We start from the raw sequence: 14,570 nt of genomic DNA on the forward strand, positions 1-14,570 counted from the left end.
AGCAAATTATTCTGTTTCGCTCTGAGAAAATTTGTGTGTTTGAAGAGTTGTTGATAACTCAAACACGTTAATTAATGGGAATTCATATCCAGTACACGTGCTCTGAAATTTTTGCTGTGGTGCTCCTGAAGCTTGGAGTAATTACAGAAATTCTGTCCTTTCCTGCTTTGCTTTTTCTATGTGGGCAAAAATCTTTGTTGTCCTTTGTTTCCCCCACCCCAGTGGAGTCCTTTAAGTGTGCTTGTCGGATCTGGAAGTGCACCTGTCTAGTTTGAAGTGTTGTGATTAATGTTTCAGCTGCTTTCCTACGGACATCCTATTGGGATTTCAAACTGGATTCCTCATTTTCTTATCTTCTGAAGAAGTCTCATGATTAGATACAGTTCCACTAAATATTTCTTGTATTCTTGTACTTTAGACACGGTCTCATATGACTCTGGTCTCTTTATCAGTCCTGTTTATTCTTTGTAAACAGTCATGTCTGTTCATTCCTCTTCATTTTTAATTGTTTATGCTTCTCTTTGTCTGGGCTTTAGAATAGAGAGAACAACCCTGGTGTAAACTGCACTTTCTTTTTCTCAGGTCCTTAAAAGCGTTTCTCTTTTGCTTGTATGCTTTTGCTTTTCTGGCTTTCTTTCTACATACACCAGATGTAAGACTTTTTCTGTAATTCCTCAGTCTGTACGAGTGTGAATGTCTGCCTTTCACTTTCTCACTTTTTCTCCCCATGTCCTATCCAGTTTTTTTTCTCATTTCCTCATAGGGTTTTACCCTTGCTTTTTGTCCTTGTTCTCTTTCTTGAAACCTTTCTAATGAAGCAGTTGTGAAAATCAGTGCATTTTATACATGATGTTATTTTGTCAAAGTCCTGAAGAGTTTCCCTCGAGCTGCCTTATTTATGCCACTGATGCTTATGTAGCAGTACAAGATTGGTGTTGTGTTCCGTGTAGGTCTGCAGGACTTTGCATAAGTGCAGGAGTGAGTGTGGTGTTGCACTGTCGTGGAAGTGCGTCTCAGTACCCTCACACTGCCTTCCTCTGCACCCAAGTGTACCAGGGAAAAATGAGGGGTGGGCCTTGATGAAGTTATGCTGCTGTTCTAACTAATGATTTGCTCTGATGTTCTTGAAAATGCGTTCCGTGGAAAAGTGCTCTTCTTTTGTCGTCGCATTGACAAAAACTGTGCATGTCTTCATTTAGAAAACCAAGTTGTAGAAGTGTTCTGCATCTCTGGAGGCCTCCTGCTTGGCTAGATCCATCTCGATGTTTTGTCTGAGGAGGAGAATGATTCAGAGAACTGGAGATTGATTTGAATTATCTTTATTTTCAGGATTGTCAAGATGGTGGATAAAAACATTTACATTGTACAAGGTGAAATCAATGCGGTGGTGGGAGCCATCAAGCGTAATGCCCGATGGAGCACTCACACACACCTGGTAAGTTGCCTTGGGTTGTTGCTACCCATTTGTGCTGTGGCAGAAACTGCTTGGTTTAGAGAAGTTTTTTTTTGTTTATTTTCTTTTTTTTTTTTAATAGTTGCTTGTAGTTTCATGGCTAGTTTTTGGCTTCTGCAGTGAAGACGTGTGCCTGTGTTGTACTGCATCTGTGGTGCACTTCAGAATGCCAACTGATTAGCAGATGGCTGTCATCCAGCAAAGTGATTTCAGTTAGTCAGAGGGCAGGGCCACTGTTCCTTCTAACGCATTTCTTCACTAGTGCTCACTGCCACCCAGTAGCAGGTGTGGCTGCAGATGTACACGGCTCGGAGAAACTTACTTTAATAACATAAAGATAAAATAAAGCTAAAGGATGCAGTTATTCATACTTTCTTCAGGTTTATTCATTCTTCTTTCAGGTTATTTTAATGGCACCAAATGTCATTGTATTTCTGTTCCCATTACTGTCTGCATAGATTAACATTATAGCAAATCCAGATGAGCCATTTAAATATGGTATGAGATAGATCTGCTCTGAAATTTATTGAACAGTGGAGGACTAATCAGAAATACTTCAAAGGACAATAAACCCACAGTGGATTTCACTGTTTTGAGCCTATTCTTTGACATTTGAGCTGTATAACATAAGGTAGTGCTAGAAGGAAAACAAAAATACTTCTCCCATCTTGATGCAGTAAATAGTCTGACAGTGATAAGCTCAACCCATAATACTCCCCTGAGTACGAAGGTGAGGTCTTTACATACCCGTTATTAAGATGCATCTTCAGAAGTATGTTTGCTTCATTAATGTCTTTCTTCGTATGTATAACCTATAGGATGAAGAAAGGGATCCCTTGCTGCATAGCTTTAGTGTCTTAAAAGAAGTGCTGAATAATATAACAGGTAAGCTTATGCAGAAATCAGCAGGTATGTATGCTTGCTTTGGTACATGCAAATAAATTTTTTCTTTCAGTCTGTGTGCAGGTGTACTATTTTGTCTTATTTACTATCCAGATATATCAAATAATGAGAAAAGGGCAAATACCTATATGTTTTTCTAGAGAAATAGTACCACTTGCTACTATCTGGACATATGCATATATATGTGTTCATGTGTATTGTTTGTGTTTATGTGTATATTTGTGTGTCTAAGTGCATGTTTTTTTCTTTATACTGAAGTTTATAGTAATATAATAATATTATAATAGGAAATATAATAATAATAGGAAATTTGGCATATTATTATGTATAATCCTGTGTTTTGTTTATGCTTTCCAATCTTTGAGCGACAAGAAAATCTGTTTGGCAAGGTACCTCCAGTTATCTGGTTTTTCTTTACAATCTTTGATTTGTTGGGTTTCATCGTTCATTACCAGTAGCAAGCGAAGAATAGAGATCACTTTCCACTTGGATCTCTTGAATGTCAAAGTGAATGGCTTACTTTGTGACCAGTTGCACCAAAAAGTCCTGGGACTCTGTACTGATTGCAGTAGTGGAGTATGTGGCTGCGATGTTGGTTCTGACCGGGTTTTCACTTCCAGTTCATCTTTCCATTTCCACCTAGATTTCCTCTGTTAATAGTTTCAGGAGCATTTGTTTAACCTTGTGTATATTTTGAGCTGGGAGGTGAGCTAATGCTGTGCTGCTGGTTCCTTCCAGAGTTTCTTATTTGCAATGTTTGAAAGTAAGCTTTATTTCTGATCCCATTATCAGAATGGGTGTTTAGAACTACATTCAGCCTAAGTTTGAGTGGGCTTTTTTCATTTCTGATTGTAGAGTGTGCCAGTTCCTATGTCAATGCTAAGCCTGGAATCCCTTAAGAAGAATATTTACTAGAACAGGAGTGCTGAGGACCTGCGCCAGCATTTAAGTCTTTATTCCTTCCTCTTCTGTGGCTGCCTGCAAGTGTAGCTTCTTTTTTATTTTTTTTTCCTTCTCTTTTGCCTGAAGCATTTCTGTTGGCTATAGGCAAGACTCAGGTCATGACATCATAGACAGCTCTTGCACAGTGTGTATTTCTGGATAGTATCTTTGTTGTTCTGGGTGCTCCACCTTTCCACAGGCTAAATGACATGCTGGATTTATGTGTCTTTGTAGGCTCAGTCATATTCTGTAGGGTATGCATACAATCTCTGAAGTTGTCTTGGGAGGATGTTTTCCTGGCACTAATCTCTTCCTTCTATGAGATGAAGTTCTCTTGAAGATGAAACTCTTGAAATTCCTTGCCCCACAAATACGACTTTGCATTAAAAAGATGAGGTTGCTTGATTAAATGCAATATGAATAAATATCAAGGATTGGCTATTTAACTGTAGAACCTGGATGCAATATGTTGTTGACTTGATTGGAGAGAATGCAAGCCAAATATCTGCTTGTGTTAGAGAAAGTGAAGTTTAATGTACTGAGAGACTTAGAGACTCTGAGTTCAGTCATCTCATAAGTGAGGTTTACACTGAGCTAGTAGTTGCTTATATATGATAATGATCGTAGCATGATGGTTTGATTACATGGGATTCTCTTAAACAGGTAATTTCAGCTTCACTGACTGCTATTTTCAGACCAGTGGCTTGAGACAGGACATCATTGGTGTGCTTTTTTTTCTTCACTTTTACACATGTGCTGTTTTTCAAGCAATACTTGGATATGCCTCATATCCAGTACTTGGATCCTGCCTCATCTTTCAGGCAGTGGAAAGTCCAAACTTAGTTTTTTCTTTTTTTTTTTTTTTTTCCTAGACCTTCCTTTCATGTCTCTTTCATTAGCTCATGAAAACGCATTGCTTTTATATTTAAATTTATTCAAGCTGTAATCTTTGACATTTGAGTTAGCTTTTAGTACAATTTTGCATTTATAGTAATATATATTATGTATTTTCTCAATCCCTCAAGAACCCATTTTAATCTGTTCCGGATGCAAATTTCAGGCTGCCTTGTCCCATCTCCCCTCTTTGCTCTCGCCCCCCCTTCCCCTCCCCCATGGAGCATGTTTGATCAGGTGTGGCAGGAATATCCACTGTCAAGCTGCGCCCTTTATATTAGTCAATATTATCCTTCCTTCCCTCCCACTCCCTTCATTCTCCTCTGGGCTTTACCAGTTGATTTATAATTTTGGAATTCTCATCGGAGTCTGTAATACAGTTTGTTCATTATTTAACCAAAACCTGTTTAATGAGCAAAGAGAGGCAATGTAAATGTTAGGCATGTTGCAGTGGAGTACCTTTTGTTCTCCTCTGAGCTGGTGGGTATTAACTCTGTCATGACTGTGGTGCTGAAATACCCCGCTCGAGGGTATATGGATGCACTGTATACCTCCTGCAATAAAAAAAAGATTCCCATTTCAAAGTGTTGTTCCACAAGAATAACTAAATTACAAATGTTTTATTTGATCAACTAAAACCACTTAGTCCTTGCCTGCAACCACCTAGTGGTATCCCATCCCACTGTAGTATCTAAATGGGCACTTGAAGGAAACATCTAGAGGTGCTCTTGATCAGCACAAACAATCCCATGGTTATGGTAAGAATAACTTCACTTCTGCCGTTCAGTGTACCTAGTGCAAGGCCTTGGATTTATGGGGAATAATGCTGCTTTTTAAAATTCTTACAGAGAAAGTTAATTTCTGTTGCAACTTGGTGTAGATTTGTAAAAGAAAATGAACATGTCTGTTCTGATCCGCTCTCATTTTTTTAATATTATTTTTATATGTACATGCTGTATGTATATCTCAATTATTACTTATAGCAGCTGCATGGAAAACAGAAAAATAGAGGTACTCTCATCTTGAATGTTGTATGCATGACTTCAAAATAAATTTAATAGTTGCATGGTTGTACTAGGATGAGCACTGCATAGCCCTGTCTGTAATGGTATCTTATATTTCCAGAGCTTACTTAAACTATGGATCAGTGTCCTCAGTTCTGACTGTGTGCAAGCAGTGAGCGTCAAGCTTTGTTCATGCTTGCAAAATTCGAATAAAACTAGGTTTAAAAATTATTTTAAATTTAATGTAGGCCGTAGAATTGATACAAGTTTGGATCTAGGGTTTTTGCCACCGCAACTTTAATTTCACTACTTTTTTAAAGTATATTCAGTAATCTAGAATATATGTCTGGGTCTTGAAGTCTTCTTGTGCTGTCAGTTTTGTTATGGTTTCAGGTCAACAAAAGGAAGCTGCTTCTTGACATCCAGTGGTAATAAAGCATCTTCTCTTTCCTGAGTGTTTCAGTGTTAGAATGTGAGCTCAGCAGAGAGAGGTTTTATAACCAATGATGCCTGGAAGTACAAATTCATCATAAGCCTCTTTTTTTAATGATCTGTTAAGGATTGAGTTTGCTTAAATCTTGCTGTGGCTGTTGAAATGTTCAGACCATTCCAATGTGATGCACAGGTGAAAGCAGGTACATCTGTAGCGGTTTGCCCTGATTGGAAGGATGAGTCAGTAAGCAGGATTATCATGACTGAATTACTGCTTGCTGGTGTGTAGGATGGCTTTGGAACAGCAGATGACTGAATGCAACAGCCTTGTCCAAGTCAGCAGTGGGAGAAGCAGGTGTTTGTGGAAAGTGTGTGCATCAAGAGTCTATTTAAATAAGGTTTAAACTAGGTAAACACACCTGTGAAGAGGTACTTGTGTATATTTTAGGGCCATGAGCGCCAGGCTGGAAGGTTTGAGTCCTTTTATCCTCTGGTGGTTCAGAGTTAGTGCATTTAAACAGAAGCTGTGAAGTAAGCTGTTAGAAGCACTCTGATTTCATGCACATTCATGACATTTTAAATGAATGCTTGTATAGTGGGTTCAGAAGAATCTTTTCATGGCTTATTTCAGACAAGAAGCTGCTGCAAATCTCCATCTTTAGAGGGCTGGCTGGGGCATTAAGAGCTGGCTAAAGGTCAAATGACTGTAACCATAGGAGAACCTTTGCCCAGTGTACTGATTTAATATACTTGTTACTGTTGCCATCAGTTTTCTGGAATGTAGATTTGATTGCAAGCTCATTTTCTCCATCTGATCACCAGAAATGGTTTTTAGAGAAAATCTGACATTCAGATGGAAAAAATACAGAAATTTTATCCTGATTTGGGATTAATGTCTGAACTTTAAGATCTCATCTTAAGAAGTAGTATTCTCAGTGCAGTTAAATAGACTGTGAGACGTGTATTGCAGTCTATTTAAGTGAAGAGATTTGGAAAAATTAATGTTTTTTAAAGAAGAATAGGAAATAAATGATATCATCATAGGGCTGTAATGCTTGTAGCTTTGCAGTAGGTAGTTAAGGGCACTACCATATTTTTGCAAAAAGTGACTGGACGTACTAGCATATAGCAAATACTGATTGACTGTACCTGGGAAACTTCTCCACTTGTTTGCATTGAAGGATTGCAATGTTATCTGGAGCAAAAATTAAAAAAAAAAAAAAAAAAAAAAGCTTTAATGACATCTTCATGAGAAAAGATCTAGAAGACTATCGACAGTCCTAGATTATTTCTGTTCCTATGACTACTTCTTAAAAAGAAAAATACTCTTCATTAGTTTAGTATCAGCTATTTGTACATGTGAACTTTGTACTTTGGAAGACCAAGCAACTCGGGCTGACGTTTTGCTTTTGTTGCATTGTTCACAATTTTTTTAAGAATCCCAGAATATCCTGATTTGGAAGAGGCTCACAAGGATCATTGAGTCCAATGGAAAGTGTGCAAGAATGGTTTAAAAAAAAAAAAATTGATGAAGTAAGGTTTTTTGCATGATTTCAATTCACTTGTACTTATTAATGGATGGCAGTGCAATTTTAATCTATGTCACATAATCTAACATGGTGTACAGAAGTGGTAATTTAGTTCTTTGGATATTTTCTCTCATCTTCTTTCTATAAAAAATAGGAAGATGATAGTGACACTCTCAATCCGATGCTTTGTTTGCAGACTGAATCCAGACTACTTGATTCTTGTGTACTGTATTTACAGTAAACAATTGTTTACTAATAGTTTGCAGTTATAATTGTATAATAATTGTTTGCAGTAAAAATTGTCATTCTAAAAGCAAGTTCCTAATCTTTGTGAAAGCAGGCATCCTTCCAAGTGCAGAGAGAATTTAAACCAATGTAGTATTTTTGCTTTGAAGCTGCAGGTAGTTCCAGGTACCCTCCCTGAGAGAGGTGCATCTTGCTTCTAGTCTCCTTGCAGCATCAGATGCATCAAAGGGCTAAGGTCTTTGACTTTCCCACAGATATTTCTATCGATATTTTTGGCATAGATTTTCCTAGTTACTAGTGTTACTAGTGTAGTCATAAACCATTCTCTTTCTGAGTGATTGCTAATTCTGTTCTTTACCTTCTAAGATGGTTTTCCAAGAGTGATGCTCATGTGCCCTAGGAATGGGCAGCTGCACTAGAAGACCTGTGAGATGGAAACTTCTCAAACCCAGAACTAACACCAACATTGTCTTTTCACTTAAGATTTAGTTTATTTTTGATATAAAGGAAGAAAGAAGAGCAATATGCTTGATGAAAAATAACTAATTCGTATTCTTGAAGCTTATACATGCACTAGAGTAAGCATAGTAACCTTTTCCAAGGTTTCTGTGTTGTTTTTGTGGGGCAGCATTTGCGCAGAGTGTGATTGGAGCCGTACTTTTTGTGTCATTGAGTTGTTCACTGAAGCCTTCATCATCAGGACTCCTGGGAAGGGGAAGCTTTTAACAGAGTAGATAATTAAGACTGAATAGGGCAGAAAGGGCTTGATAGTTTGTGTGGCAGCCTTAGTTTGAGAACTTTGTAGCCTTTTATTTTGTGCTTTGGAATCCTAAGAAACTTGCAGAGAAAAAAAATCCAAACAAATGGAGCGACTCTGGGAATATCTTTGGGGGGTACGGGGGGAATGGGACAAACCCACAACTAAAATGGTATGATGGTGTTCAGATAAGGTATTTCTGCATTTCTCTTCAAGCCGGGACATCCGGGCTGTTCCTTCTACTGTCCTGTACCACCATCTTGCAATACCAGTTTAGCCTCCTTTTAGTACAGTTCTTTGTGTGTGATTTAATATGAGAGGTTGGACCTTGTCTACTGTCTGTGCCCGGCTAATGAATGGCAGGTACAGGCAGGAGGTGGTGCTGTTGGAAGGAATTGTTTCCTGACCCCTAATCCTTAAGGACCCCAGGATTGAGATGGACAAGCGCTCCTGGCTGTTGCTTGGCAGAGTTCCCGCAGTGTGCTTGTTCTGTAACACCAGCCTTCTGTTACCTCTGAAGAGCTGCCACATGTGCACGGTGTGCAACTGACTCTCTCTTGTTCCACGCTTGTTGAGCAATTATTTTCCCACTTGTTGGGCACTCCATTATTTCCTTCAGTTACTGCTTCTGTGTGAAGTGGAGCCATAAAGGAAATGGCCTAATGTACATACATTAGTGGGCAATAAATTGCAGTTTGATTTGGTAGAAAGGCAATGCCAGATGCTCTGTTGAAGTTAAGGTTCCTCTTAAGTCATTCATGGACATTTTGTTCTGGATGTTTTTGATGTGCTGTTTTTGTGGATTGTACTAGCTTTGTGGTCACTTGAGACCAGTTAAAAGTGGTTGTGGTCAATTAAGAGACAGTAACGCTACTTGCATGGTAGTAAAAGCCCTCTGGAAGCAGAAATATATGTGAAATTGTTGAATTCTAGTAGGACTTTATTAAATATATAGCTCTTCTCCTGATCTGGAAGCTTTCCTTCTGTTTTCTTTCCCTTTTCTTCCCTAAACTGCCATCATCTGACCTGTTAAGAGTGGCTTGCAGGTTATTAGCTTCAGGGAGCCGAAACTTGCATCAGAAAGTGTGGGTGCATATTTATGTAGTTAGGTAATCTGTGATTGGACTTCCAAGTCTTGATCATACACATGCAGTGTACATACTAAAACATTCCTCACCTCAGAAAGTTTGTGGCTTTAGAAGGTGGAAGCAGAGAGAAGTCATTAAGTATACAGAGGTTTTAAGCACTCAAAGGTTTTTCTTAGAGACTACCTCAATGTCTCCTTCAAACAGACCATTGTTGGCTGACCCCTAGTAAGGCATATAGCAAGATGTGAATTTGAAGAGGTTTGAGATTTGAAAGAATAAGATATCAGGCAAAGTGTTCTGTTCTTGGGGATAGTGCGGGGATACGTGATACGGTGCTTTTCTCAGTAACTGTTGTGTAAGACGAAAGGCAGCAAAAGGGCCTGAATTGGAGGGATTCAGAGGTAAGTGTGAAAACAAAGTATAAAAGGATAAAATTGGTCATAAAATACTAAATTAATGGATTAGGGGATGTTAATAGTAAAGTAGTGCAGTTTGGGGCTTACCTGTTTGTTGGTAAACTTGCTGATTTTCTTTCTAAGGTAAGCATACCTTGTTTGTCTGCTCTCTGAGTGTTGTGCAGTAGATTCTCACAGAAGGGTTTTTACATTCATGAAAAAGTGTTTTCTCATTTAGACCTCCTCATTCTAAGTTGTAGAAATAACTATTAACATCTCCAGCTGCATCCAGTCCTTCAGTAACTCCTAGAATCTTTTAGATAACACAAATGACTTGCTTTACAGCACCTCTAAATGTTGCAAAGAACAGGAAGTTTGTCATATATTGTCTATGAAGTAGTAGCTTAAAGGTAGAGTCTTAGGTATTGTTACGTGATGGATTCTGAGGTGAAGAGATTGCATGTCATGGATGAGTTTGAAATGTATTCATTCCAGTGTTCATAGAATCATAGAGTGTCTTGAGTTGGAAAGGACCTCAGACACCATCTCGCTCCAGCTTTGGGCTGGGTTGCCAACCACTCAGTCAGCTGTTGGTGTTGCCAGCACGTGTTTTCTGGGGGAAATGCTTGGGCGTGAATTTGTTAATGCATTGGAGAGAGATGTACTGTGACTGATTTCCTATGTGTAAATAAATTGTCACAAAATTTTAGAATATAAATGCTCATGTGACTTGGAAATGCCATTCTAAGTGTTAGAGCAACCTGCTCTTTCTTTAAACTCCTAATTAGATGTGCACATTTCTTGGTTAGCTTAAGGGCATGGATGGACAGACTGCATCAGTTGAACTTCCTGAACAGAATGTGCCTGAGCTTTTTGCATGAAGTTCTTCCTACTTCTATATGCAAGTGTGTTGTGGAAAGGGAGAGATGTATAGCTCTATGAAAGCTGATGAACAGTACAACACTGATTTAAAAAAAAAAAACAAAAACAACAATCGGAATTGTGCAGAATTGCAAAAGGAGAGCATATTAGATGAGCATTTGGATGTAAGCACAGTGGAACTGAAGTTGATAGTGATGTTGGCTTTAGCTGTTAAAATCTGTATTTTAGTAAGTTTCATTTAGATAAACTACTTCCATGATAGCTTATGCTAGTATGTTTTGTACTGTACTCACAATTACACAACTGTAATGCTCAAGGGATGCGCTTGATTAACGCCAGTTAGCAGAACAGGATAAATTGTTCAGTGTTGGTGGTACTTTGGTGTGATCATCTGTCTGTGTCCTATTATAAGCACTGCAGAAGTTCTAATTTCCAGTCCTGTCCTTGGCCTACTACTGTACTGTTTCAGTACGGCTAGCAGTAAGTTATAAACAGAGCAGGCTTCTTCTGAATGTGCATGCCTTCTTTTCTTAGTGCAGGAGCTTGATTTCTTGCATGACTGTAAGTAGTTCTTGATGTGTGTGTTGTGGTATTGTTATTTAAATGAGATGAGAGACATCAGAGCAATGGTGCTAACTTTTAATTGGATTTAACTTAATTTGGGGGAAGTTTGTTGTTAAACTCCTGTTGCTTTTCAGTAAATTATCATTTTTATTGAAGAAATCTGCCAAGTGGCTGTTGTATTAACTTCCATTTACCTCTTTATTAACTGCTTAAGTAATTATGTGGCAAACTGTAAATATAAGAGGAATTGATGTAAACCAAGATGTGGTTGTCATCTTGATCATGGTGTACTGAAAGAGAAAGAGTCTGCAAACTCTGAGGATAGAGTTTGGCAGTGGTAGAATATGATTGCTTATGTAAGCATCTTTACTAACTGCACTTAGGAACTTGGATGTTCTTCAAAGCAAAATTAGTTTATAGTGGCCTGTAATGGCTCTCTAATAACTAAGATGGCTGTCACAGAAGCTTGGGAGGAGACATCATCAACTGGCTTTCACTTTAGTCTGAGGTTTCCCCATTGCTTAGAAATACTTTGTTTTGCTTTTTGTATATATGACTCTGTTGAAACATTCGGATTTTTACAGACTGAAATGTGAATGTATTTAGTCAGCCTTAAGATCTAACAAGCACTATACTTTTTACATCTGTGGTTTTCCTCTCTTAGATGCATCACGCCTCAGTCTGACACTGATACGTGCAGTTGGGAGAATGAGCTGGGAATATTCACCACAATGGTCTTTGTGATGAACACAAAGGTGTAGGAAGTATGTTTGCCCAAATATTTACTGGGCTGTTGTGGTCAACAGGAAAAGGCTTTTTCAGTTGGAACAAGAGTGGTGTGATATTGTGGGGAAATTAGCTTTTGGTTTGGTGAAGAGATACAGCAGTGCAGGTGAAATAATGAAGGTGAAATAATATTAAGCCAGGGGCTGTTTTTCCACAGTTGAATATGTTCCAGTTGACTTCATCAATGTGAATGGAAGAAACTTATGCTACTAACCTCAGTCAGCACTGTTAGCATTCAGTTCTGAACAATAGGAGAACTTCTCTGCTTGATGCAGGAGTGCGAATGCTTGCATCATGAAGGCTTCTGCCTCATTGAGAGCATAAAAGAAGAAATATCTATTCAGTACAAAAAGAAGGTAATGTTTTCTTTGGGAAAGTATTTAATTAACTTTCTCAAAGTGTTGGAAACAGGAGAGGAAGAAATAAAAAGATCTGGACATTTTAGAAAGCAGCAAAGCAGCTCTAACAGAGTAGTTTAATAATTGAAAAAAAGAGCATTGTCTTCAAAGAAAATGAAATTGCTTGAGAAATGTAGAATGAAGCGATGGGGGGAGTCCATCATAGCATCCTGGAATGCTTGCTTTCATGCTTGTTCGGTAATTTTGTTTGTGTTAGAGGCAGCATCAACCTACATTTTGCAAGCTGTTTATTCCCTTTCGCTGTTCCTGTCAATCCATTCAGAATCTCAAAGCGAAGTTCATTTTCTGTCAGCTGCCTTCAAATTGTAGTTTCATTTTGGGTGGTGGTTCTTAATGCTATTGGGTTTCGCAGTCCATGCTGGTGCTTGTTCACGTGCAGCAGACCCATGTGCTGCAGAGGAAGGTCACACACTGGCTTTCACTCTGCAGGAGCAGCAGGTGATGGTACCAGCTGTTCACATCCCTGTATTAGATGCCTGAATTTGAGCAGCTGTATGAGGCTGCTAATAAACTCTAAAATGTAATGCAGTTCATATTTTGCCCACATTTCACTTGATCCTTCTCGGCACCAGCCAATATTTCTTAACATCTTTCAATACCACCTCATTTTCTTTCTTGTCATGCTGGTCTCTATTCCTCTTGTATGAGGTGCCAGTCAGACGTTTGAAAGTTATTCAAGCATTGCAGATTTGGAAAGCAAAGGGAGCCACAGTACAGTAATGTATAGAATTTAAGGAAGCAGAAATAATGTCTCTAGAAAAAAAGAAAAAAACATTTAAAATTTTTCATAGTTTAATGCTCTAGCAAATAACTTAGACTGTTCTGAAGGATGTACTTATCTTTAAGCAATAGGAGTGTTAGATACAAACTGAGGTGTTTTTTCATGTGTTTGTTTTAGACGAATGTGTCAAAACTGCTATCTTTCTGAGGAACCTTTATGTGTATCTGGTTAGCTGAAGAGATCCTGTATGAATCTGCTGTTAAAGAAAAGCTGCAATGATTTTTAATTCTACTTTAGGTAATAAAATTGGCCTGGCCACAAGTTTTGATATATCCACTGTTTATTTCAACTTGTGCTTTTTATTTAAAAAGCTTATTTGTGACCTGTTAGGACCCTCTGTTAAGCCAGTTAAATAAACCCCGAAAAGGTTGAAACTGCCTGTCTGTGCTTTCCAGAAAAGGGGAGGAGGGAACCAAAGGAAAGATATTTACTGTTCTAAACCCTTTCAGCTCCTCAGTTCACCTTTCCTCCTGCATCACTGATGTAGCTCCCATGTTCTCAGGAAGAATCGTAGTGCCTAGAGCTGAGAAATACCATGTCCCCACTGGCTGACATCAACGTGATAACTGAGGTCTCCTTCTAGTCCTTAGATGTGACTTGGTGGGTTGTTTTTGTTTGATTGTTTTCCCTTGCCGTAATCTCAGAAAATGTGCTTTGGAATTAAGGCCATATTGAAGGGGGCAGAAGCTGTGAGGGGCATCTTTTAAAAGCACAGATGTGAAGAAGAATTTGATAGTACCTTTGTTCAAAAGAATTTCGGGGAGCTTAATTACCTTGGCTCATGCTGAATTGCTATAAGAAGTGTTCTGTGAAACTGGAAACATACGAACTTAGCTGTGCGATTAGAGCTCAGAAGTATGTGGTAGAATATAGGAAGAATATAATGGTTAAAATAGCAAAGGGGCTTAGCTCAGAAAAAACAAAGCTAGCTTTTAATTAGAACTTCTTTTTATTTCTTCACAACTCACCTTGCTTTAACTTATCAACATTTTTAAATTGAGCTGTCTGAACTAGAACTGATTTTCCTCGCTTGATCTGTGTTGCTTTCCTCCAACAAAGACAGCACCGTTTTTTTTCTCCGTGCATGAGGAGCTGATTCTCCCATAGCAGATTAGAGCTGTAAGCTCCTTGTTGAGTGTCCGGCCTTTTTTCGGACAGCCTTACAATGCTTTCTAGACAACCAGTATTAATTGGTTGAAACAACCAGTTATTTTTAACTGCATGCTTCAGATTTTTTTCTACTATTCAGGTGTCTCTATCAGCCATAAAGAAAGCAGTTGAAGTAAATAGCTGTATCAAATGAAGCACCTCTTGTCCTCACAACTGCTTCCAAAATAAACTGAGAATAATGCTTTACACATTTTTTTCTCCTTTAACTCAAAAGGCAAGCAACAGAGGAAGCGTGGATTAACATGTAGTGATTTCTAGGAGCTGTGCTCTGCCTGGATTCCTCTGTGCTTGGGCTGACTGACAGCGACATGTGGCTCAAGTGCAT

At 38.5% G+C, this 14,570-nt stretch overlaps 1 protein-coding gene across 4 annotated transcripts in view; it reads left to right on the plus strand.

Moving 5' to 3' along the window:
• GBF1 (golgi brefeldin A resistant guanine nucleotide exchange factor 1) overlaps positions 1–14,570 on the plus strand; it is a 97,798-nt gene that overhangs the window by 3,481 nt on the left and 79,747 nt on the right. For all 4 annotated transcript variants that reach the window (XM_042863523.1, XM_042863524.1, XM_042863525.1 and 1 more), the window contains exons 2-3: positions 1,330–1,435; positions 2,272–2,338. In XM_042863523.1, the coding sequence (XP_042719457.1) occupies positions 1,330–1,435; positions 2,272–2,338 (173 nt within the window). The remainder of the gene's footprint in view (positions 1–1,329; positions 1,436–2,271; positions 2,339–14,570) is intronic.

The sequence above is a fragment of the Lagopus leucura genome, unplaced genomic scaffold (assembly GCF_019238085.1).
Source record: "Lagopus leucura isolate 7727_CA_CO unplaced genomic scaffold, USGS_WTPT01 Super-Scaffold_739, whole genome shotgun sequence".
NCBI lineage: Eukaryota > Metazoa > Chordata > Aves > Galliformes > Phasianidae > Lagopus > Lagopus leucura.